Source organism: Microtus oregoni, unplaced genomic scaffold (genome assembly GCF_018167655.1).
Source record: "Microtus oregoni isolate MIOR12 unplaced genomic scaffold, Mior012 000034F_ref0000314, whole genome shotgun sequence".
In the NCBI taxonomy this organism is placed as follows: domain Eukaryota; kingdom Metazoa; phylum Chordata; class Mammalia; order Rodentia; family Cricetidae; genus Microtus; species Microtus oregoni.
The window spans coordinates 21,308,471-21,335,341 of NW_024543093.1; the positions used below are offsets into that span (position 1 = coordinate 21,308,471).

Here is a 26,871-nt window from a genome sequence, read left to right on the forward strand (position 1 = left end):
AGCTTCTCACTTGCCGGCAAATTAACACAGGACACTGAGCTTTCCAGTCGTGTGTTGATTCAACATAACCCAGCACTTCTCAAAAATCGTTTTTTCTTTTGGAATCGGGTTTTAAAAAAATCTTCCAAAGAGACGAGAACTTTCCCTGCCTGGCAAAGGAATTTTGGAATGCCTAAACAAACAACAAAATAATTTGATCAAAATGACTTTAAAAAAAAAAAAAAAGTAGCTCTCTGGCTTTCCAGGAACCTAAGGCGTTCCAGAGATATATTTCGCAGTGTTCCGTTTGGGCATTTATATTTAAACACTTCCCTTTGGTTTCTTCCCATTTTGACTTTGAGAACGTTTTCGTAGACTTCTGAATCTATTGTGGATCTGAGGCCATAAAATTAAGCTGGATATAATTGGGGGCGAGGGTGCTAGATTTCACGTTACTTATATATTAAAATCTATGTGTAAATGCAATGGCACATTATCATGTGACTAGATTTTCAGTTTTCTTGGAATCTACATACATTTATTTCAGTCAATGCCACACAGAGATGATGTGTGCGTAGATCTCCTTGTTCTTATTTTAAGATTCAGAAAATTGTGTAAGTCCCTATATATGAGTCTTCGTGCTGATGTCAAGGGAAATTTTTGACAAAGGAGAGTAAATCACTAATTTTAGATTTCTAGGACTTTTACAGAATGTAGTTCACAGAGTGCTTTCATCTGTGACACTAGACCTGAATAATTTGCTGTGTGGCCCTGACTCATTTCCTGTGAAGTCCACTGTTCCATTACTGCCCTGCACTGAATAGGAACAGGTTTTGATCAAGTACCCCACCAACTCCGGTTTTAGCTACTGGGAATCTTCATCATCTCTGGTACTTTTTCTTTTCTTCTTCTTCTTCTTCTTCTTCTTCTTCTTCTTCTTCTTCTTTTCTTTCTTTCTTTCTTTTTTTTTTTTTTTTGGATTTTCAAGACAGGGTTTCTCTGTGTAACAGCCCTAGCTGTCCTGGAACTAACTCTGTAGACCAGGCTGGCCTCAAACTCACAGAGATCCTCCTGCCTCTGCCTCCCGAGTGCTGGGATTAAAGGCGTGTGCCACAACCTCCAGGTTCTGGTACTTCTTAGTGGGAGCCAGGCTCCTGCATGGGAATCTCCCTTGTCCTACTTTGGACAATCAAGACAGTCTCGGGTATTGTATTTCTTATTTATTTTCCTCTCAAATTACAGTGATTGTTGGCATTTTCTGTCTGCTAGGTTTTCATGGCCGGAGATGGCTTTGCACAGTCACACAGATAGATCCGTCACTGTCAAGCTGACGTTCCTTCCAGGTTGTCGTCAGTCAGTGGCTTTCAGAGGTTAACACTGGGCTTTTAAAAACAAAAACAATTCTTTTGTGCTCATGTCTTTTTAGAGAGAAGAAATGTACCTCCAGGGGAAAAATATATATAAATATATATATGTTTATATTATATATATTACTGATGATCAGGATCTGGAAAACATAAAAATTACTAAAATTGTGTTTCACTTACTATACTAAAAAGTCTTTATTATGAATCTGAGTAAAAATTTAAAACAAAATGAGAAAACATTTGATTTACTCCCAAATACAGATAGTTAATATATGTTACAAAGAAATATATATGATTTGATTCATGCCATAATCAAGGAAAGGAGTCAGTAATCTCATAGTTATTCATTAGAGTAATAAGGTTCTATGGAGACAGAGGGCCATTCACTTCTCAGGGCTTCTGGAGCTCTATATGTAGTCTACTTTCTAACCTAGTGTCTTTGATGCAGCAAAGTAATCTGATACCACTGTCTATGCACCTGTTTGTAACACACCACCATAAGCCATTGAGTGCTTACTGTGAGGTGAATTCAGTTAGTGAGTGCCCATTAACCACCTGATACCTGAAGTCATCAATAAGTTATATCTTTAGAGTTCGTCCTACCCAGGGCTGTACAAAATACCATGCAACAGATGTAAAAGTAAACATCTGGGCCAAAGGGAGAGAAAGCCTCCAGCTGCCTGGAATTTCTTTGGGGGGGGGCGGAATGAAGAATGTTTGGGACAGGAACATCCATTCTAACATACACTGAGCCATGAAAATACAAACTGTATCATACTCGCTGACTAGTTTTATGTCAACTTGATACAAGCTAGAGACATCTGAGAAGAGGCAATCTCAACAGAGAAAATGTCTGCCTAAGATGCAACATTTACTTAGTGATTGGTGGGGAGGTGGGCTGATAGTACTGATTCTATAAGAAAACAGACTGAGCCTCTCATGGGGAACAAGCCAGTAAGCAGAACCTCTCCATGGCGTTTACATCAACTCCTGCATCCATGTCCCTTCCCTACTTGAATTCCTGTCCTCACTGCTTTTGATGATGCACTGTTATATGGAATTGCAAATAAAATAAACCCTTTCTTCCCCAAGTTGCTTTGGGTCATTTTGTTTCATCACAGTAACAGTAACCCTAGCTAAGAAATACTCTTTCTTGTTATATCCTAGGTATTAGAACCCTTTTCCTAAGCTGAGCCCCAGGATAAACGTGTAGCCACTTAGGTAAAACTTTTTGAAAGTGTTTTGTGTTTAAGAGTACGAAGAAGCCAGAGGCAAGTGTAAGGAAGAGACTGATGCAAATTATAACTAAGATAGACAGAAGTTTGAGGTGACCCATTCCAACTCTTCATTTTACTGACAAGGGTAAGATAGAGGGTCTGTGTTCCCCTTGTCATCCCACCTTTGTGTTTCCCTTCATGACAAGTCCCTGTGGTATGGAAAGCCATCTGACTCTGACTCTGGCTTCCCTTTTTTCCTGTGAGGCTCCTGGCTTTCTTCTTCAGGAATGAGAGACAGGCTTGTGGGTTTGTACTGGGTCTCTGAGCCTTTTCCACTGTATAAACCTGCATGATCTGCTCTACTCCCCAAGCCTCTGTGTTTATATGTGGAATGTATTCAGCACTGTTAATACAGGGCTGTTGAGTGATAAGCTTCATTTATGTGGCTTAGCTAAGGCTTCCTGTGTTATTTAGCTTCTCTGTTATGTTCCATTTTATTGTAGAGGAGAAGCATGGATTAACAAAATTAAAATCAGACTTTCCATGTGAGCTGAGTCCACCCCTGGACTCCACCATAGCCCTGAACTAAAGTTATGCAAGTTATGCAATCTCTTTCAGCTTGTCCTGCTCCATTTGTAAAATAATGAGAGAGAATTCTGGCCATAGAATAGCCAGATATAAGATAAAGGGTCTGGAAGATTTTAAAAGCCTGGCATGGTTTTATTCCTGAATTAATAATATAATGATAACTATAATATTTTCCACTAAAAATAATAGATTGCCTTTTCTATGTTATTAACTTGTGTGGAAAAGAGAATTTAAATAACATGCTTAAAATTTGATTTCTTAAAATAATTTGTTAAAACTATTCATTTACCAATATAGTTCTGAAAAATAACTTACTAAAAGTACTTATCTACCAATACAGTATTAAATTCTTCACATCAGTCTAAGTTGCAGCCAGAGACACTGGATGACAGAGATAAGCTTCTTGACCCCAGGTCACTCAGCTAGCAAGCAACAGAGCCAGGTGTGAAACAAACTGGTAACTCCAGTTTGAAGCCTCAGCCACCTGTCCCTTGGCCTCCTAAGAGCCAATGCATTCCTCTTTGTCAAGGACTCTGCTCCATGGTAGTGGAATAACAATGTGTTAAGATTGTGTGTGCAGCCCTACTCTGGAAAGCCAAGTTATGTCAACATGCCAAGCACTTTTAGAACATCCTGCCAAAGTCCTTCTAAGTACAGCATGGGGGAGAGATAACACAAACTTTATATCTACAAACAGTTGAATTCAACTGCTCTTAGCCAGATGTTTTCTAGATTTTAAAAAAGTGTAATGCCTACATTTCTAAGTTTCAAAGACATTTAAAAATGTTTTTGCTTTTCATAAAAACTGGTAATATTTAATTTCTATAAGAACAAAATTCATCCAGAGTAGTCAATGAGTTCAAGTACGTTAACAACTTTCCATTTTAAGCAGAAGTGAGTTGAAATACTAAATGAAAAAATTATGCTCAAGCATGTGAATAACACCTTTTTAATATCAGGTGTTTCAGCACAGCTGCCTCATTCACCATACACAATATTCTAATAAATAAAAGCCCACCTGTCATTAGAACATCGGTTCTTAACTGATTTATCCTACAGGGGACATTGATGATCTCTGAAGAGACTTCTAGCTTTCCTTGCTTGGGAGACATGAGTGGTGTGTGGCTGGCATCCAATGGACAAAGGTCAAGGATGCCCTACATTTGCCACAGTTCAACCCCTAATGCCACCTATCTAGAGAATTTTCTTTACCCACAGCTTCATTAGCTTCAATTACCCATGGTCAGTCAAATAAAGGAAATAGTAAATGGTAGATTCCAGAAACAAACTATTTATAAAACTTTTATCATTTACCATTCTCATGAAATCTAACAATATTTTGACTGATCCCACCAAGATATGCTACAAACACTACCTGCCAATAACAATTTATCAGGTATCTTGGTTATCAGATTGACCACCCAGGTATCTGAGAATTTTTTTTCAAGCAACACCTGTTTTACTTCATCATGAGTCAAAGAACAAAAGTAGTAACCAGAGTACAAAACTGGGGAAGACAAATTAATACTAGAACTGTGCACCAAAACTGCAGAGCATCTGAGGATAAGAATGATCTATCTATTTCCTCACATATGAGAAAACCCACTGTTCTGGGCCATGAAATTCTGACATAAGACTATCTACATGGTAAAGAACTATGGTAGAGCTCAAGAGCAGAGTGCTGGCCTAGTATGAGCAAAACCATGGCTTCATTTTCACACACACACACACACAGAGAGAGAGAGAGAGACAGAGAGACAGAGAGAATCAGGAAAACAATTATTTGTATTTGTAATTGTTTTTGTTTACTGGATTGAGTAGGAAAGAATAGGACCCTACCACTGCACCTTGGGAAATCGTCAGTTTATGGTGCTTGAATGCACACCTGTGCTGTGCAGATCCTAACAGTTCATTAGGTGAGCATTAGCTTCACTGCATGAATAAACACCTATAAGTCACCGCTCTGTTTGGGGGATTCTGACTCCCTCTTACTAACAAGAGCAAGCTAGCGCTTTCCATGCAGGGATAAGGGCGTGAGGATGACATGATTTCTCTTGCTTACAGGAAGGAGGCCAGAGTCACTAACCCTGCTCACTAGGAGCAGACAGATGCACAGCCCTGTAACATGTATGAGTGGGCTTCAGCAAATGGAATGGCTCCATTTTTAACTGTGGCTTTCTTGCTTTGTGCAAGTTTGTTCAGAAGCAGAAAAAATGTATTTTATTCATATGCAAAATAAGTTGTTTTAAAAGTTTTGTACTATTCAAAATTAGGATTCAGGAAAATAGAAAGCATAATCAAAGAAAATGCTTCTGACTTTGAACTCTGACAGCATTTGCTTTGAGCACCTTTGCTTCATACCACACTTCATACAAAATTTTCAAAATTAAACGGTGTAGTCTTCAATAGCATTTCTCTGCCCTGTTTCTCTCTTTCCCCCATCTCACTACAGTGGCTCAAATATGAATACACACATTTTAATGAATAACTGAATGTTATTTCAGTGGACAGAGGAAACATAGTAAGTGTCACCTGACCCCTAAAGATGAAATGAAAAATGTGTTCTCTCTCTCTCTTCTATGTCCCTTTTTACTCTCTTCCTCTGTCCATTCCTCTTATTTCTACCTTTTATTCTTTACTTCTTCTTTTCTCCCCAACAACAGGCTTTCTTTTAGTCTTTCTTTCTTTCTTTCTTTCTTTCTTTCTTTCTCTTTGCATTTCCTGATCAAACTGAAAGGGTCATATCCCATTCAAACTCGACCCACCAAGTGCTGAAGCTGGACTATGCTTCCCTTCTCCCACCATGGAAGGATTATTGCTCTGTTTTCCTACTATTCATGGTGCAGGACTCCTTTCATTTCACTCTCAGGTGCCCACGTAGTAAGCCTGTAAATGAAATAATAGATTAGCAGAGTGAGAAAGAACAGTGTGCACAGAGAGGCTGAAGGCCACAGCCACTCTAGCAAGTAAAAGGCTCTACCCCAGTTCTACCCACAACTCCATGCATTTCAGAGCTGTTCATGCTATGTCTGCTACCCATGGCAGGAAGAAAACAGAAGAACTTGTATTTATGATTAAATGTCTACTTTTATCCTAAAACGGATACTAAAACTAAAGTATCTGTTATATAATTATACAACAGATATATAAGTTATATATACACATATATCATTTTTTAAAAAGTCCAATTTGGGGATCATGTGCCTCAGGGCTCATATCACCCAAAGTAAGCTGGATGGAATCCACTGTGGGATTCCAGGCCTGCTGACCCAGAACCATGTTTTGCAGGCCACCTGCCCCAGGCCCTGCTATCTAAGCATCCTTTCCAGTGGTGCTGATATCTCTACTCAACACTCCCTGGTTTTGTGGCCATGCCCATGCCTGATAAGTTTTCCTTCTGGTGGCCACAGCCCAAATCAGCCTTTCTCTCAAGCAATGCTTAGCGGCTGCCCTTCTCTTCTTATTCTTTTCTCCTTCTTGAATCCAGGTTGTTTATTGACCTTCTTTGATCTCTTATATTCTTTTCACACAAACATATTTGAAAAGCATGGAGTAATTCTGAAAAAAGGATTTTACAAAGCCACTTGTGTATATCTATTTTAAGCACATGTCTAATACTGAAAGCTTTTTCTGTATTCAGTTAATGGCAGTACTTCTAGCCACATCCCTTCCTTTCTGAGCCTGTGGTTATTTCCTAACTCCTCAGGAACTCTTCCTCTCTATCTATGTTCTCTATCAGTTAGGCTGCTGAGGACATGAGGCTCAGCATACCTCACAATCTTGACAACAGGCCCTTTATAGAGAAAACAAAGGGGAGAAATTAGACATTCTTTAACGAAACGTCATTAAAATATTCCTTTAAAAGAAAAGGATTTATAACAGGGAACTAGAAATTTACAAGTCAAATTCTGAGCTAAGATATAAAAAACCATCTAATCTCCCCACACCAAAGCAATTCTGTTTTCTCTTAATTCATTGTCTGGGGGTCAAATTTTGGATTTTTTTCTGAAAATATTCTCAGCTATATTAAAAAGTACTAAGATCGGCCTCATGGTACAGATCTATCATCTTAACCACCAGACAGGCTGAGGAGGGAAAATTACAAGTTTAAGGTCAGACTTGGAAATTTAATGCAGCTCTGTTTTAAAATTTAAAACAACAGCAACAATAATAACAATAACAATAAAAAGGTCCAGGATGTAGGTCATGGGAGAGTGCGTGCTTGATGCCCAGCATCACATACACACAGCAGAAAGGTACTGAGTAGTAATTGGTAGTACTATCGGGAGTATTTGCGTCTCTTCTGTACGCGGAGGAGGCCATTTCCTTGAACTTACTGTCTTCCTGGAGTGGATGAGTTAGAAGTGCTTACTGAATCGTCACATGCATTCTATTCTCTGATATTTGACCATGAGGCAAGCATTAGGCCTAAGAAAAGGACTCTTCACTATGTCTGTGGAATTGTTTTACCCATCCTTCCGCAAAACTGGATACTACTGGGGAACCAAAAACACTGAGAAAATTAAGAAAAACTTCTAGGAGAAAGAAATTGGGAAAACACAAGCACCAGGATGATGGTGCAAATGAGAGCTACTGGAACCGAATCCCACAGGCACTCTGCCAGCCCCTCGCTCCATTTGCACAGAGCAGTGCAGGTGCTAAAAGAGATAAGTATCCTGTGTAGAATTTTCTCTCCTATCCTTTAACACACATCTCTTCTTTACTGAATTCAGTTCTAAATTTACAAATAACAAATATTTGAATATATGTAAAATAGCTTTTCTCATGCATTCTTTTCATAACTTAGATTCTACAATTTTCCAAAACCTCTTCGAGATGTCTCTAACTTTCAAAGTGTGAGGGAATAACTCCTGCCAGAATACGGTGACAAAGACAAGTGCAAATCTTATTTCACCATCCATTCATTCCCTTATCCTTTAACAAATAATTTTGAGTTCTACGAGGTCCCTGGTTATAAGTGAGGTCATCAGTCCTGAGTGCAACACAACAGATCAAGTCCTTACTGCCATAAAACCTTGTTGTCTGTCCCTGTTATTCACAAAACTCATATTAACTCATTCCAACCTTCATTTCACATAGAAATTTTAAATACATTAGCTCTTCCTAAATTAACATGTAGAGCAAGAACTTGAGTCCCTATATATTCTGGGAACTGCATACAGCCTTTCTCTCATCTCTGCTCCGCACTGGGCCCTGCTCTCACATCTGCTCTGCTTGGCTCATCGACCTTGCCAGTCTCTCTGGGATTCTTGCTCCATCCAGGCAATGCCCCTGGTGACCTGAGGCTCTGCTCTACTCTGCTCACAGAGAGGCTGAAGTGCGACTTCTGTGAGCCTTGTACTTTCCGGCACTTCTATTTGCATTATGCTTCCATGAGAACCAGGAGGTCTTTAGGGAACGACTTCCCCTTAAACAAATGTGTTTGAAACCATCCAAATTTCAAATGAGCACATGAATGCAATAGAAATTTACAGGCAAGTTGGAACAGAGAGAAATGTTCACTTAATGGAAAAACATTCTCCCTGAGGTTTCAGGATCCTCTACCTGGGGCTCATTCAAGTGCAAGGGAGAACCCGGTTCCCTGTTTACTGTAGAGCAGCTTCTCAACTGGCTAAAATTAGCTTTTAGATTAACTGGGCTTGTGCCACTGCAGTGTACTCTGTCCCCTGGGGCTGTGCTGTTACACTCCCTCTTACTCTTGCTGATCACCTGTGACTATCTCCCTGGCTGAGCTGTCACAGGTTGTACCTGCTAAACACCCTCACATCAGCAGAAGACGGATCATTAGCACTGCCTAATCCCTTGATCCTGGATGTTATGCTAAGACTGCCTGACTTTATTTTCTTCCATTGGAGTTGAAAGCCCTCAGCATCATAAATGCTTCTCCCTGGTGTAACTTGCGCATCATATTTGGTCTTCTCACTTTGTGACATGCCCAGGCACACTCAAATTAATCACTGCAGGACATTTCCCACCATCAGTATTAAGATGGCTCTTCTACCTCATTCAGCACTGCAGGATACCCTGTTCATGACATTTGAAAAGCCAATGTCCAACAGAAATGAGCATTATAATTCTCTGGCCTCTGTTCAGTGTTTGATTTTCTGGATGTCTTGCTAATCATGTGCCTCCTCCAGGAAGAACAGAACTCCTGAGGCAGAAACTTTCCCAGAAAAAATAATTTAGTCTTCCTCCAAACCACTTCTTCAGGAGATGTGTTGGTTCAGTGTGACCACACCTTGGTTTCTCTTCTGGTACCTGAGTTATTAAATAGTATCACTGAGCCAGCAAGATGGCTATGCAGGGAAAGTCTCCTGCTGCTAAGCTTAAAGAACTGAGTTTGCTCCTCCAAGATCCATATGGTAGAAAGAAAGAATTCACTTCCAAAAGTTATCCTCTATCATTTACAGGAACACTGTGACACACGCACAAGCACACACGCACAATTGCACACACACACACACACACACACACACACACACAATATAACTAGCTACCTACCTAAATGAATGCATACACAAGCATAAATACATACACAGATAAATTTAATAGAAAGTCATCAAATAATAAGCAGAAGTAAGTAGAATTCTCATACCTTTTCTTACAGTATGAACAGATGAGATGTAAATTCCTAACATCAAAAAGCTACATTAAAACATGACCTTTAGGATTGTAATAAGTCATTAGAATTTTCCTATGTTTAAGTAAAATCAACTTAAAAGATAAGGGTTAACCCTTATTGAGAGTTTTGTCAGTATGACATTGTTTTGTATTTTAAGCATATTAATTTGTTTAATTTTTAAAATATCTTCCCTATAGACATCGTGACCACTCCCACAGGCGTACAGAGTTTGCATCCACTCATAGTCTCCTAACCAGCTGTGTGATTTTTCCTACCTGAAACAGGACTTTAAACTGCTCAGTACTTATTGATCACAGTCTTTGTTCAGGAACAGCTTTCCTGTAAGCCTTCAGTCCTTCTTTTTCAGCTAAGATTCTTTTTTTAAAAAAAAATATTGATTTTATTGAGCTATATATTTTTCTCTGCTCCCCTCCATTCCTATCCCCTTCCCTTTAACCCTGTGCCATGGTCCCCATGCTCCCAATTTACTCAGGAGGAAGACCTGAGTCTTTTTCTGCTTTCTATGTAAATTAGATCCATGTACGTCTCTCATGTAGGGTCCTCATTGTTGTCTAGGCTCTCTGGGATTGTGATTTGTAAGCTGGTTTTCTATGCTTTATGTTTAAAAACAACTTATGAGTCAGTACATATGCTAATTGTCTTTATGGGTCTGGGTTACCTCAATCAATATGATGTTTTCTAGATCCATCCATTTGCCTGCAAATTTCAAGATGTCATTGTTTGTTTTTTTCTGCTGTGTAGTACTCCTGATCCATTCTTCAGTCGAGGGACATTTAGGTTATTTCCAGGTTCTGTCTATGACAAACAATACTGCTATAGACATAGTTGAGCACATGTCCTTGTGGCACAATTAAGCATCCTTTGGATATGTATCCAAAGTGGTATTGCTGGGTCTTGAGGAAGGTTGTTTCCTCATTTTCTGAGAAATTGCCATACTGATATCCAAAGGGGCTGTCCAGCTTGCATTTCCACCAGCAATGCAGAAGTGTTCCCCTTTCCCCACAACCTCTCCAGCATAAGTTGTCATCAGTGTTTTTGATCTTGGCCATTCTTACAGGTGGAAGATAGGATCTCAGAATTATTTTGATTTGCATTTCTCTGCAAAGGATTTTAAACATTTCCTTAAGTGTCTTTCAACCATTTTAGATTCTTCTGTTGAGAGTTCTCTGTTGAGGTCTGTACTCCATTCTTTTTGTTTGTTTGTTTGTTTGCTTGCTTGTTTTTATTGGATTATGTGTTCTTTTGATTACCAATTTCTTGAGTTCTTTGCACATTTTGGAGATCAGACCTCTGTCTGATGTGGGGCTGATGAAGATCTTTTCCCATTCTGTAGGCTGCCATTTTGTCTTGTTGACCGTGTCTTTTGCTTTACAGAAGCTTTTCAGTTTCTGGAGTTCCCATTTATTAATTGTTTCTCTCAGTATCTCCTGTGCCAATGTGTTCAAGTGAACTTCCCACTTTCTCTTCCATAAGGTTCAGGGTGTCAGCTAATGTTCTTTTTTTTTTTTTTTTCAGCTAATGTTCTTAAGAGTAAAAGTCCTTCATCTCTTTGGCCGGTTAATATAAATGGATAAGAGTAAATATGTAAGCAAAGGACACAAAGTGGCAGTTCAAAAAACTTTTAATAGCTGAGCAACTTATATGGCAACATGCTGGAAAGCTTTTTTTGTAGAAGAGATTTTATTGCCATCTAGTGCTCAAAATGAAAATAACATGTAAACACAGCTAGGCTTTATTTGCATTTAAAGTCTTACTATCCAGGGTGACATTTAATTAAAAAAAATTAAATTTGCAAACATTAAATATTAACTAATTAAAATCTGACATATTATAGTTATTGTTTCTTCTTACTCCTCTTATTATTCATATTCTAAATACCCATGTCCAGAATTCTTTCATATGTCCTATAAACCCTTAAAGAAAATCGAGAAATAATTTTTAGTAAATGAAGTTAATGTGTCTTAGCACCATATGGTTTATTTTGCTGTGTACGTTTTATTCTGGTATCTGATGTATTACCATTTCAAATGCTTCCAAGCATATTTATGACAGGTTCATCTCAACTAGATTTGTTTAATGACATAAGTGGCCATGGTTAGATGCTGGAAGCTATCATATCTCTCCATTTCACAAATGCAGGACTATGTAATGCACCCTCCAGCCTGATAGCCTGCTAGTGTTGTTATCCTTGTAGGCTTTTAAGCATGCCGTTATCCGAAGGTTATTAAACACTTAATTTACATAGGTTTCTCCCCACTTTGAAATGTGAAGATACCTGCAATTACACCCTAAAGAATGAGGTTGGTGTGTTCTGGAGTGTTTTCAGACGGCAGCTCCTGGCACACTGTTCTGCAAGCTGCTGAAGCCTGTGGAGCAATTGTTTGGAGGTTTGAACCTAATCCAGAAAATGATGGCCCCTTGAATGCAGAAGTTTATTATGGCATCACATGTTAGGAACAGTGAGAAGGAGATGGGGGTTAACATGACAAACTGTTGTTTGCAGTATTAATCACTGACAGTAATAGCAGACTGCACACTGTAAAGTCTCTACCTACTGCCAATGAAATGATTTTTCACAAAGATGCAAACTGTGAGAAACAAAAGTGGTATTAGCATTAACATTCAAAGTGCTTTGAAGTTCAAGAGGAACTTTCCTGGACCCCTATTTTCATGACATCATCTGTTCATACAAAAGTAAGCAAGTGGATATTTTTTGCTTGCCACAGTATAAGGTGACAGGCAAGTGCCAGTGGCAAGAGTAATGCCCAAACCCTCTGGGAGATGATGGTCCAGGGAGATAGCCTCCTCCAGCCTTGCCCAGGGTGTGCATAGAATAATTACCATTTCTAACAAGTGCGGGACAATGTGTCTACCATACACAGCACAAATAATGGATACATTCTTCATAGGACTCTGAACGTCACAAACTAAGTATTCTGAGACAAGCAGCTTATATATTACCACTAATGATCAGAGCTCCACACCTCCTAATTTCAAGGGATTTAATTAGCACATCCTCTTCACACTGACCAATCTGGTTTTACCTCACCCAAGTGGTAATCTATTAAATAACTTTAGCCTCACAGGAATTAGTTACATGATTTAGCTTCCAATGTCTCAGGGCTCTCATGACCCAGGGCCATTAAGGTAATGTGCTCATTGCTGCCCTTTTCTACAATAGCTAACACATAGACCACCGAAGGAAGCAATGAAAGATAACCAAGATCTCTAACTGTACAACTGTGTTGTAGGAGGCTGCTTGTTCATTTCCTGGCAACCCAGACTCCCAAAATAATCACACAGAAACTATATTATTTAAATCTTTGCTTGATCCATTAGCTCTAGCTTGTTGTTTGCTAATATTTACATCTTAATTTAACCCATCTCCATTAATCTGTGCATCACCATGAGGTCATGGCCTACCAGCAAAGATTCAATGCCTCTGTCTCCAGCTGAGGCTCCATGGCTTCTCCCTGACTTTGCCTCCTTTCTTTCAGCATTCAGTTAGTTTTCCCCACCTAGCTCTACTCCATAGGCCTAAGACAGCTTCTTTATTAAACAGTGATATTCACAGAATACAGAAGGGAATCTCACATCACTTTCTCTTTTTTTTTAATTAAAAGGAAGGATTTAACTTTAACATAGTAAAATTACAAATAACAAAGCAATTATCAAGCAATAATTATAGTTAAAGAATTTACATCTACTTTATCTTTTGTCATAATTAAGGAAAACTATAATTGTAACTTCAACTCCATCAAAGACACCAGAAGGATATAATATTACCTAAGTAAACAGAAAGTGCATTTTATGCTACTGTCAGAATGCTAGAGCTGACAGAGGCATCTCCCTGCCTGGACAGTCACCCAAAGTTCTTCTGTACCATTGGGTCATCCATCTTCAGCCTACAGGCCCATAGTATCCAGCAGACTTTTCCATGAAGCAGGAAATTTTAAAGACAGTTCCATCCATATTGACAGTAACTTTCTTCTGTGTCCTGCAGAAGGTCTGACAGACTCTTTCATGAAGCAGGAACCCCAAAGGACCATCTCATAATTAGGCAAGTTCAGCAGCCATTGGTCCTGCATGTCCACTTCACACAGCATAGCATCAAGCAGTCCAGGGAAGAACAGTTTCTTGCCCCAATGGCTAGCAAACTTCATAAGGAGCCTTTTCAATGCCCATCTTCCTCTTGAAGTAATTGGTTCTGCCAGGAACCAGGAAGAGATGTGTCTCACGTCATAAAAAGTCCTAAGTTCTTTTTTTAAATACTTATTTATTTATTATGTATACAATATTCTGTCAGTGTATATGCCTGAAGGCCAGAAGAGGGCTCCAGGCCTCTTTACAGATGGTTATGAGCCACCATGTGGTTGCTGGGAATTGAACTCAGGACCTTTGGAAGAGCAGGCAATGCTCTTAACCACTGAGCCATCTCTCCAGCCCCCAAGTCCTAAGTTCTTAAAGCACTATAAATGCCATGCTCTTAAGGTCTCTGAAAGAGTTGAAGAATACCTAACTGCCATATATCTCTATATATCTAGAAAACCTAACTAACATGACTAGAAACTTGACTATTATAGATGACTCTCTATTAACCTATATTTCTTAATTATACATTACATTTTTAAATGAACTGCACAAACACAATACCTTAATCAAGAGCAGAGATAGGCATATAACAAAACTGACCTTAAATTTGTATCAATAAACCAAGATTCATACCAATGTACATTGCTATAACATATCCTTTAAATGTAAACAAACATTTATAAACAATCATTTAAAGAATTTGGGTGTAGTTCTCTCCAAACTTCTTCCTGCTCTTTGTGGGCCAAGTAATTTTGGGGGGTGTTCAGATGACCTTTTGAGGGTCTTAGTCCATCAAACCATATTAGTCTGAAAAGGATTCCATAGGTTCTTATCTTCTGTGGAAACAAAAGCAGAACCTCTTTTCCAAAGCAACAAATCCTTAGACCCAAATTTGGAAATCATGATACCTTTAGAACACATATGCTGGATTAGATTAGCAGCCCATACAATGAAATGTCTCTTTGTACTAGGTCCTTCACAGTAAAAAAAATCCAAAGGAAACACAATAATATACATAATCCAAATGTTCTGTGTATATTGCATCTTTACATGGATTATTCGTTATTATTCTATTACTTTTAAATATTTATTTTATGATCTTTTTCCTTTAATCTATGACTGTCTTACTGTGTGTCTTTAAAGACTTTGTTTTGTTTAAACCCATTTATTTTTTTTCTTTTTTTATTGAGAAAAGGAGAAAAAAAAACAAGTTTCCACCTCTTCCCAGCCTCCCATTTCCCTCCCCCTCCTCCCACCCTACGCCCCCTCCTCCCACCGTTCTCCCCCTCCCCCCACTCCATTCCCCCTCCCTCTCCAATCCAAAGAGCAGTCAGGGTTTTCTGCCCTGTGGTAAGACCTAGGACCTCCCACCTCCGTCCATATCTAGGAAGGTGAACATCCAAACTGGCTGGGCTCCCACAAAGCCATCACATTACGTAGGATCAAACCCCCGTGCCATTGTCCTTTGCGTCTCATCAGCCCTCATTGTTCGCCATGTTCAGAGAGTCCAGTTATATCCCATGCTTTTTCAGTCACAGTCCAGCTGGACTTGGTGAGCTCTCAATAGATCAGCTCCACTGTCTCAGTGGGTGGGTGCATCCCTTGTGGTCCCGACTTCTTTGCTCATGTTCTCCCTCCTTCTGCTCCTCATTGGGACTTTGGGAGCTCAGTCCAGTGCTCCAGTGTGGGTCTCTGTCTCTATCTCCATCCATCACCAGAGGAAGGTTCTATGATGGTATGCAAGATATTCGTCAGTATTGCTCAAGGATAGGGTCATTTCAGGTTCCCTATTCTCAACTGCCCAAGGAACTAACTGGGGACCTCAGCTTGGGCACCTGGGAGCCCCTCTAGGGTCAGGTCTCTTGCCAACCCTAAAGTGGTTCCCTTAACTAAGAATTGTGGTTCCGTGCTCCCCTGTCCAACATTCCTTTATCCCAATCCTCCTGCTTTCCCAAGGCCCGACCTCCTTCCCTTCTAACTTTTCTCTCCCCATCTCCCCTTACCCCCAACCCACCCCACCCCAAGATCCCAATTTTCTCCCCGGCAATTTTGTCTACTTCCCTTAGCCAAGAGGATAACTATATGTTTTTCCTTGGGTTCCCCTTCTTACTTAGCTTCTTTAGATTCACCTATTATAGACTCCGTGACCCTTATTTATGGCTAGAAACCAATTATGAGTGAGTACATCCCATGTTCATCTTTTTGGGTCTGGGTTACCTCACTCAGGATAGTGTTCTCTATTTCCATCCATTTGCATGCAAAATTCGAGAAGTCATTGTTTTTTACCGCTGAGTAGTACTCTAATGTGTAGATATTCCATACTTTCTTCATCCATTCTTCCATTGAAGGGCATCTAGGTTGTTTCCAGGTTCTGGCTATTACAAATAATACTGCTATGAACATAGTTGAACAAATGCTTTTGTCATAAGATAGGGCATCTCTTGGGTATATTCCCAAGAGTGGTATTGCTGGGTCCAGGGGTAGGTTGATCCCGAATTTCCTAAGAAACCGAAACACTGACTTCCATAGTGGTTGCACAAGATTGCATTCCCACCAGCAATGGATGAGGGTACCCCTTCCTCCACAGCCTCTCCAGCAAAGGTTATCGTTGGTGTTTTTGACTGTAGCCATTCTGACAGGTGTAAGATGATATCTCAAAGTTGTTTTGATTTGCATTTCCCTGATTGCTAAGGAAGTTGAGCATGACCTTAAGTGTCTTTTGGCCATTTGAACTTCTTCTGTTGAGAATTCTCTGTTCAGATCAGTGCCCCATTTTTTAATTGGGTTAATTAGCATTTTAAAGTCTAGTTTCTTGAGTTCTCTATATATTTTGGAGATCAGACCTTTGTCTGTAAACCCATTTATTTTTATAACTCTCTATACTCTTTTTCTTCTCTCTCTCCCAAGCTGACATACATTTATTCAACACTGTGACTCGTTTAGAGGTCATTTCCATCTGAATTTGTCTTTATTGTGTATCTGTAATTATCTTTTGACCAGGAGCACTTTTTTTTTAATGCTAAGTGTGCAGGGCTTAGACCAACTCCACACACAGTCCTCCTGCTTGCTCTGCCCAGTCCAGCATGGTGGAACTGCTCACTGCCTATGAAAACCATGCACACTGCCCCATTTTTAGGCACGCAGAGTTGTAGCATTCTGCTTACACACCCCCATTTAAATGCTCCAAAGCCAGACTTCATCAGAGTTTGTACTGGTAGCATAGCCTAGGAAGCAGCCTTTTTAAAATGGGGCAGCTTTTTTTTCTGTTACTACTGAACCAGGAAGACTTCTTTTAAAGGAGCTGCAGTACACTGCCAGCAGCCAGCAAAATGCAGGCTACCAAGAAGCTATGCTTAACTCTGTTCTTTTGTGTCTAGAATTACTTTTGAAGATTTCTCAGGTTTTAAGTGGATTTAGTTGGCCACGTTGGCATGATCCCTTATCACAATTGAACTTTGTATATAGAGATATTAAATGGATTAAAAGTTAAATATATGCATTTCTACACTGTTGGGAAATATAATGCTGAAGTACATTTTTTTGAAGAATTATATAAAAGATGCTTTCTTGCCTAAAAGGAGTACTAGCTGTTTGCACTGATCTGAATGCCAGAACCCAGCTTCAACTTGTCCAACTGGGAACTGTCACATGATGAGATTGGCAACGCAGTCTGCTCAGGTGTGCAGTTTAGTTAGATGCCCTTACCAACTGCCTTGTTCCCTTTCCTAAGGATGGAACATCTGAACTCAGAACTTGAGAGTCTTTTATTGCTATCCTCCAGTTACAAAAAACAAAACTGGAAAGTTTGTCATTCTCAGTTTCCTCCATTTTTGTCATTTATAAAGCTTTTCCATTAATTGGACACACACAGCCCAATCTTATTATAGGAAATAAGTCAGACTCAGAAAGATAAATACTTAATATTTTCTTTCATATATAAAGTCTAAGCATAAAATTATATATGTCTATGGACATAGAAGGGGTCTTGAAACTTGAAAGGGGATCATGGCGGGAGGAAGAGATAAATCTTTAAAGGGGAGGATAACAGGATTCATGTGATGTTATATCAGAAGAGGGAACTGTTGGAGGACAGATGTGATGGGTGGTGGTGGTGAAGGACTGGCTAAATTAGAATAAAGTATAATGACTCGAATGCATGAAAATGCCATAATGAAATGTATCACTTCATATGCTACCTTAAAACAAATGTTTTAATCTGAGACTTCAGTTTAAAAAGAGAATACACACACTTTTCATTTGCATCCTGTCTTTATAGTTTCTGGGACAGTAGAAACTCTTGGCTTCAGTTGTCATCTACTCCTTCCTATTCTAGGAATCATTCATTCCAGCCTCAAATTCAAAAGACACCAGAGAGAGTTCTTATCTTTATTATTATTTTAATAGGCATGCAAAAATGAAAGTAGTGAAGTAAAAAAGAAATAGCCCTGCTTCAAAGAAAACCATCTTTATGAAGGAAAATTTCAAATGCTGGATCAAACATTTTAAATCACTTGTTCTTGTGTGTGTATGTGTGTGTGTGTGTGTGTGTGTGTGTGTGTTTTACAGACAATTGAAACCAGGCAAACTTCATAGTAGGCAAAATTTTAATGAGTGATGGAGTTTCACTGGCATTTAAGAGGCCAAACACAATGATCTTAACTTGTGCCTTCACTTAACTGTGGTAGGGTGGGCACATGCCTCCATACCCACACATATAAATAACATGACCGAACTCAGCTGGGAAACAGGAGCCATGAGGTTCTGAGAAATTTAGTATGCTCATTAAGTTCCATATCTCTATTTTTCTATTTCTTCCTCATTGAACCCATGCTAGAAATACTAATTTTATAGAAAACATAGTTGTTGCAAAGGTTAGGGGTGAAATTCATGCTTCTGGGTTAGATAGTGTCAAAGGCATTGCGGTTTCCTGCGACTGCATCTTGTTTTCTCTAGGTGTTTTAGAGTAGCGTAGAGCACAGAGTACCAGGAGGCAGTTAACTCTTCAGGGGGCAGGTATTCTTTCCTGAAGAGGATGGAAACAGAGCCTCACTTGAAGGAGGCCCTCACCACCCTACCCTTGATGGGCTGGGGAGGACGCCAGTTCCCCACTAGGGGAACCGGGGGCTCGTTCTCAGCGCTGGCAAAGAGGCTACGCAGCTTGGCCATCTGTAAAGGATAGCAGATTGTTAGAAACCACTGGCTTTCTAAGCTGGCCACGCAAACCACAGACCCAGTCTCCATGGATAGGTCATGAGTTGGCAAATATCAGTTCATAATATAAGCATTTCTTTACATTCAGGATGCCCTGCTCTCTGGATAACCACCTTTCCCACCTGCATTTCTCCCGGGTTGTAAACTGAGGGGCCAGCATGAGGTGTATCACTTTACATAAAAAGGGATGATGGTTTATTGAATGCTTGCAAATGAGAAAAACCTTGATAGGCTTCCGTTGTGTGACCAACTTAAGTATTTATGAAATTACTTTAAAGGACGAGAAAAAAAAATTAAAACCAGGCCATATGTTAAAATGTTAGGCCGGACAGTGGTGGCGCACACCTGTAATCCCAGCACTCAGGAGGCAGAGGCAGGCAGATCTCTGTGAGTTCAAAGCCAGCCTGGTCTACAAGAGCCAGTTCCAGATCAGGCGCCAAAACCATACAGAAAAACCCTGTCTCGAAAAACAAACAACAAAAGTTAACCACTTCCTTCCTTTTTTTTCCTTAAAGTATCATAAAATAGGAAATTATCATAAAAACATATTATGCCTTGGCAGTCTACAGGTTCAGTGTGTGAAGGTGCTTATGACAAGCCTGACAACCTTTGATGCCCAACCTGTGATTGCACTCACCTGGTCTGAGCTCACGGTCATGGGCTCCTTCAGCAGCAACCACACAATGCACTCTTCACAGGGCGGCGTGGTGAAGGAGCCATGGTAGGTCCAGTAGTCCCGGCAAGCAGGAAACAGGCACGATGGGTCAAAGTGAGTGAAAGGAGCCTCCTTGCCCTAGAAGACCAGAGCACTCTAAGAGGACACGTGCACTCTGCGCCCCCTAGAGGCTTCACATACTCATTTATGAGAAGGGATTTCACCAGCGAAAAGAAAAGCTGCCATTTGAACAGGTTTAGGCCCTTCACTAGTAAACCTCAGATGAAAAGGATTTTGCTTTATATTCTGACTCGATCTGTTAGAGTCACTGCAGTATTTTATTCCTTGTTTTTATGGTCTGTGGGGCTGCGATTCTGTCCTTTCTCACAGGGATTACTCGGAATGAAGAACACTTCTTAGAAGTTGATTTGAAGACTTCAGTACATTTCATGCTCAGAATATTTACTTCTTCTAGTGTCCACACTTAAAAAACGTTACTTGGAATAATCTCAAAAACAGATAAGTAAGTCTGTTAGTTAGAAGAATACTGTTAATATTAAGCTTATATAGGAGCTACCAGAAAACTACAATACCAAGATTAAAGAATGACAGTGGGTGGCATAGGGAACCTCAATGATCCTGTGCCCACCATGGAGAGGGGAAGGAGACCCCAAACGTCTCACTCACCTTCCTGTGGAAAGTCCTTATCTCATAGGCTGAGCAACAAATGAAATAACAGATGTGAAAGTGCTCTAAGGACTCAACACTAAAGAAATATGAGGATATTTACTATTATATGCAAACATATAGCATCCATCAGACAGTGGCAGGTTTTCCCAGAAATTCGAAGACAATTGATATGTTCTGACTCAAGTTTACCATACTTAAATGATTTTCTCTTACCTTGGTCTTAATTTTGTCCAGGGCATCAAGGATAAACTGGAACTCTCCTTTCTCCCGGCCTATCTGTAAGAAAATAGACATCCAATAAGATATTTTTCCCTTCTTCATAATTGGAGATCATCATAAAAGCTGATTTGACCCATCTACTTGCTATTGGTGTTTTATAAATCTTCCATGGTCACTGGTTAAGCCAAATATAAGTTTATTCATCCTAAAAGATGGTAGAATATATATTTTCTAATCTAAATTTGAATTTCAGTTCTCTGAAGTTCAAAACCACAAAATTATATGTTGGTTTCAACTCTATTTCCTTGGCCCTTTCTGCAAAGAGATTCCATTTTTTAAAAGAGCCAAAGCAAAAGTAGATAATGTTTCCACAACTGAACTTATTGTCTCTCCCCTCATAGTCCTCTCTGTGGATTCAGAACATAGAACAAACTAGGTCTTTCACTGGCTTAAAACTCAGATTGGGTTACCACGAAGTTCATGTGTTAATATCACTAAGTCCTCTTTAAACCAAGGTTGGCTGGACAACACACGCATTCCTTGCGCCTGAGATCCTGTGGGTGGGGGCCCCCTTAAGCTGAGGGTAGGTCCAACCAGTCACTTGGCATCACAGAAGTTTCCAGCACTGACTTTCCTGTTTCCAGTGTGAAAAGAATATGAACACATGTCAGACTCACACACCCTTGTCCTTGTCTTTCCCTTCATAAACTCTGAGCCTCTCTACTCTCACGCATGTTTCAAATACAAGGAAAAGATGGAATGCGTGGTCTCAAAACATTAGTATTGGATTACATTCTGAATGAGAAAAATTACCATCAGTGTATACCTCACCTTCAGAAAAATTCCAACAACAGCAATTCCATCGGGTTGCTTTAAAGCTTCTCCAAAGGTATTGTACTTTGGGTTCCAGTGAACCAGGTGGAGCTGCAACCACCAAACACAGGTTGTGAGAAAAATCCTTGGATACAGAAATGAGCATTATTATCCACAAGAGACTCAAATGTGTGCAACCTTCAGGTTGTTGCTGAACACTTTCATGGAAGTTGATGAAATTCTAATTATTAGTAAGCAAAGCTTCAGTGAAATTTTAATAGTTCAAATAAAAAGTGTGTGAAATCATTTGCCTCCTAATTGACAGACTCTAGTGTCTAGCAGCAAGCTTATCTTAATTTAGGACATGAGCACAGCCTAAGTAATCGAGTTGTCCATATTTAGTTCCTTAAAATGGCAAGATAATGGTTTATAGTTGTTAAAAATTTTTATTCAATTCCAAAATTGTGAGATAACCCATGTACAAACATCACACTCAAAGCCTATTTCTAATTTGGAAAAAAATTAGCCTGAGCTTTCTCCAACAGTGAAGGCAATGTCTATTCAGGAAGACAGTCCTAATAATTTATTAGTCTCTACCTCATTGGCTATATAGAAATGGCTGTGGCACCCTAAATGTGTTATATCTCATCTAATTTGGAAGCCAACCAGATAAGGCCTGGGTAGTATTTGAAGTTTCATCAAGTTTTATTTAACCAACAGTTAAGTACTCAGTGATGCCCCCAAATGGATCAGCTGAAGTGTGCTGCCATGCTCACATTTCCAACCAAAACCAGTCCTTACCAACATCTGCTTTGGAAAAGAGTAGAGCAGAAAAAAAGCGAATTTTGCTCACCTCTAGGGTAATGCAATACAGACTTGATTTTCTAATGAAAATGGGAAGTACCCTGTCTTATTCTATCTGCAAGTTACTGCCTTAAATAAACAAGATGCATATACATACAAGCATACTTCCTTAAGTAAGCAGAAAGTAAGGATTTTTTTTTAATTGCTAAGTATTGTTTTTTGAAGCATTATATGTACCCATAAAAGAGGTACCTGAGCCAGTCTGTACAAAGAAGACCAGGCCCTGCCACACTGCTTCTATTATGTAACCTTATGTTGCTTATCTGTAACCTCTTACAAGTTGTTGTGGTGCGGATCAGATCAGCTAGAGCACACATTAGTCTCACACACATTAGCTGCCTTGCTGGTCCTGGTTCCTTTCAAGACTATGCCCATTTTTTCAATCTAATCTGGAGAATCTTCATTGAGAGCTCTGAGCCACTGGTCCACTCTTCTCTGTCCTAGTTTATGTGGGGCTTCACTTAGTGAGTGAGCGGCTTGAAGCAGAATGGGTTCTGCAGTTGTTTCTAAGTTTCCAGTTTTGACCATTTGAGACCTAGTGTGGTAGGGTGGTTCCTCCTACCTCAGCAGCATACTTCACTCCATCCACCGTGTGCTCAGAGCCATGGTCATCTGAGGAGCCCCAGTGAAGATGGAACTGGCGAAGTCGGTAGGGTCCAGAGAGAGGACCACCCCTCAGCACTGTGAGTAAGATAAGGTGACTGATGAGTCCCCATCCCTCTGCAGAGCCTTATCTGAAACCAGTACTCTACAGAAGACTCCATGGGTAAAAGATGTCACCTCCTGAGAATATGGAGCCATCTGCAAGTGTTTGTAACTTAAAGTTCAAATATATCAAAGGAAGAATTTTCCTTTCTCTCTTATTTTTGCTTGTTTTTCTTGTCTTTTTAACACTTTAGGAAACAAATTAAAGTAGCAGATGTACTATAGGACCCTGAGGATAGGTTAGTAGTTCAGGGAAGAGCTAGGTATTTGACAGGATTTAGATACCATTTCCGAGTCCACACACATCATTGTGTGATCTCAGGCAAGACACTCAACTTCTCTGAACTGGTCTTTGAATCTCTAAGAAGGTGTTAATAATCCCACACTTTGCAAGCTGCTGTGAGGATTAACTGAGATCAAGCACTTAAATGGTGCTCTCTCACAGTGCCCTGCGAGGAAGGGGACACTGAGCAGGTGGGGACTCCTCCATAGTGTTCCAATTTCAGTTGTGTTTTACTTTAGAGGACAATACATACACATCTACTTTAGACTATGACTGCTCAAGTCAGATGAAACAAAATTTCAGCAGTTTCCCAGGAAGCTAGACAGGGTGGGCTGATATATATATATATATATATATATATATATATATATATATATATATATGAAATATGATATATGCTATATATGAAATATAATATATGACAATTTTGGGGCATTAGTATGGGCTTGTACAACACTTATCTAAATGTCTCATGCAATTTGATCTCTAGTCATGCTGTCTGGAGAATAATTTCAAAGTTCAAATGTCTTCTAAAAGATACTGAAAACTGTACAGAAACTCTAACTCTAACATCTACCAATGTTAAGTTAGATGCAAATAACATTGTAACAGCAGCTATTTTAGAAAGGCTTGGTTTCTTGCAGTGAGACAGGAAATCCACAGTGCAGACCTAGAGCAATAATTCTAGGCTTGAACCAGCTTGATCAAATGGAAAGCAGGTGCTTTGGTTTGTTTCTAGTCCAATCACTGAGAATAACTATGATCAGGACATGAGTATAACTTATTGTACTAAACTATATTAAATCTCTAATATTCAATGTTTTGTTTTTTTAAATGGTATTTTATGTGATTCTGTTTGTAGTTTTTAATTTTGTTGTTGTTTTTTTCTCCAAATGGAACCTCAGCTTTTAAGGCAAAGGAAAAGTGGGAAAGAGCAGCCTGAAATAATTGCTCAAGAAATGGTAAGTTTCAGTCATCTCCCTTAGCTAGAAGGTAGGAATGGCCATTCTACCATTATTTCTTATGACATCACCAGGATGTTCATTCATTTTAACTCATCATGAAGAACATGGTTCTAGGAAATTGCATTCTTGATAACTAAAGAATAATTCTTACTTAGACTTATTTGCAAGGAAATAAAAGCTTGCTTAATTGAAGCAAATTTTTACTCTTTAGCTCTGACTGGCCCCAAACTCATTAGAAAGACCAGGTTAGCCTCATATTTGTGGCAGTCCTCTTGTCTCTGTCTCTTGGGTGTTGGATTTATAGGTGAGAGCCACCAAGCCTGTCTGAAATAAAGTCAAATTAGTCTTATTTATTTCAAAGATTGGATACTAGTGTAGAGTTTAAAAAACATATTATTTTTCCAGTTTTACACTAACATTGACCCAAGAAGAAGTGGTCATATACATCAGAAACACTCAACACAAAGATTCTTTGGTTGAACCCCAGTGAGGTACTGGACCCAGGTCACCTGAACTCACACAATATCCCTACCTTTCCACATTGATTGGCCTTTTTCCAGTCACCCAGGAAAGAGAAGAACCAATTGATTTCCTTCTGTTTGAGGTAGCTTGTTCTCCAAACCATCAGGAAACACAAGAACTTCAACTTTCAATAGTCAGAAGAAAGTCCACGTGAACTCCCTACCCAACCATAATCTGTCTCAGGAGTGTGTTATGAACGTTTAACTTCATCTTTCAGCAACAGAGTAACTAAATTAGTTGGAGGGTGTGATATTCTACTTCATTCCATAAATATAAATCTTTACAACTAGAGCCAGGTTAAATATCATCTCCATTTCTGGGATGAGCCTGTCCTTCTTCCCAGTAATTCTGTCACTCTGCCACAAACTGCATTTTGACAATAGATACCAAAAACACCCACATGACCCTTCCTAAGTGCTGTACTTACTGGACCTGTCGTAAGTATCATCAAACACAACTCTGCAGGTCTTTCCATTATTCACGATGGTCTTTGCAGAGCCGGGATCATAAGATGCTGACCAAGGCTGCAGAGAGGGGTCATGCCTAATGTCTTTTGTATGCAGCTCAATGGGTGACTGGTTGTCTCCTTTGGCAATTGGATAAAGTTCATGCCAGTGCTCAGGACCTAGGAAGTAAAAAGAAGAGAGTATGTTTATTTAGTACAACCCAAGGCCTCTTCCCAGTGGACTAAGCCAGAAAAAATATGCATAGACCAGAGAGTAGTCTTGGCTTCATATTAAGAGGTCTTGGGTTCAGATTAAGCAACATAGCACTTTGTGTTCCAAACCTATTTAGAACCTTGCTTATCTATGCTCGAAGAGTATTTCAGTCCACTCAGACCCTCCCCTGGCTTGGGAATCATGAAGCCTGAAAGCTTATCTTTGAAACGAATCACATATTGATCACATTTTTACAGGGGACACTTTTCTTCTCTTGCCCATGGATGAGAGATGACTCAAAATCAGAACATTGATTGTTATTGGGGCCCCAAACTCAAAGAAACCAAGTGTTCACTGCTCAGTTTCGCAGGGTAAGTTTCAATAGGATCTGACTTCGGGTCCAGTGACTTCTCAGATTCATCACTGAACTTTAGACTAGTTACAGTGTGTCTCTGAACTTCAGATTCCTCTGTGGAAAGGAAAACAGTGAATCATGTTCAAAGGAGCAGCGGCATGGTCAGTAAATGCTACTTCCTAACTACCCCTACACCCACGTTTTCCAGCATGCCTGTGAAATGCCAAGGGCAACCCTGTAATGCCCTGGCTCCACTCACCATTGTGACTGGCGTAGCCCCACTCCTTAGCCATGGTCACCTTCTTGGTTCCCAAGCTGGACAGCTCTTCCTTTTCTTGCTCCAGGTGTCCTGCAAAGTCCCCAGAGTCCTGACTTTTATATAGGTCTCTTGCAGTGTGCATGGCCTTATTAGGTCAGAGGGTGAGGCAGGGGACTAAACTGGATTGGGGTGGTATTTTGAAGGCGGGGCGGGGAAAACCAATGAATTACAAGAGCTGGACAGCTGTCCTGGAGAGAGGGTGACAGGAGGAGGCAGGAGGGGAACGGAAGGCCCCTCCTTGGCTCTCACACCGGCTCCTTCTCTGCTCTCTTTGATGGTTTCCAAGCGGCAGGGCTTTCTAAGAGCTCCGGTTTTGATCCTGCTGGTTCCCTCTTGGGGGTCTGGGCAGGCGCGGCACTGTCTGCAGTCCTGTTCTGCTTAGTCAGCAACTAAAAGCTGCTCCAGCAGCCTCACTCGGAAGACTTTGCTTTTCTCTCGGACTGGAGTATCACCAGCTGCGGTCTTCTGAACGCTAAAGTTCCTTTTCCTGAAAGAATCCCCGGACGGTGGCGGGGAAAGAACTCCTCTGATCCTCTGACTCAATCATGATTCCCTTGTGAAAACATGTAAAATCCTGGAAACACAGATGAGGAGGAACCCGGGACTACACGCTGCCCAGTCCCGTTATCCTTCAAGGGATGAGTTTCTGAGGCAGACGGTGCCAGGCTTCATATTCAGCCTAGCGGGCACGTTTGTCCAGTAGG

General features: G+C 40.0%; 1 protein-coding gene across 1 annotated transcript; it reads right to left on the reverse strand.

Annotated features, from left to right (window-relative positions):
• Nucleotides 1–18,493: 18,493 nt before the first annotated feature.
• On the reverse strand, nucleotides 18,494–26,261 carry Ca3 (carbonic anhydrase 3). The gene is made up of 7 exons (XM_041630386.1): nucleotides 26,108–26,261; nucleotides 25,262–25,459; nucleotides 22,922–23,040; nucleotides 21,514–21,606; nucleotides 20,677–20,739; nucleotides 19,756–19,911; nucleotides 18,494–19,073 (listed from the first exon to the last, which is right to left on the reverse strand). The coding sequence occupies exons 1-7, from the start codon at nucleotides 26,247–26,249 to the stop codon at nucleotides 18,954–18,956; spliced, it is 891 nt and encodes a 296-aa protein (XP_041486320.1). The 5' UTR covers nucleotides 26,250–26,261; the 3' UTR covers nucleotides 18,494–18,953.
• Nucleotides 26,262–26,871: the final 610 nt, after the last annotated feature.

What these genes read in the sequence shown, in the direction of transcription:
- Ca3 (XM_041630386.1), bottom strand. Translation starts at nt 26,249, where the DNA reads ATGCACACTGCAAGAGACCTATATAAAAGTCAGGACTCTGGGGACTTT. An exon ending in TGGACAAAATTAAGACCAAG is followed by an intron (nt 19,912 to 20,676) that starts GTAAGAGAAAAT and finishes CTGGTCTTCTAG; the next exon opens with GGCAAGGAGGCTCCTTTCAC. An exon ending in TGACCGTGAGCTCAGACCAG is followed by an intron (nt 19,074 to 19,755) that starts GTGAGTGCAATC and finishes TATCCTTTACAG; the next exon opens with ATGGCCAAGCTGCGTAGCCT.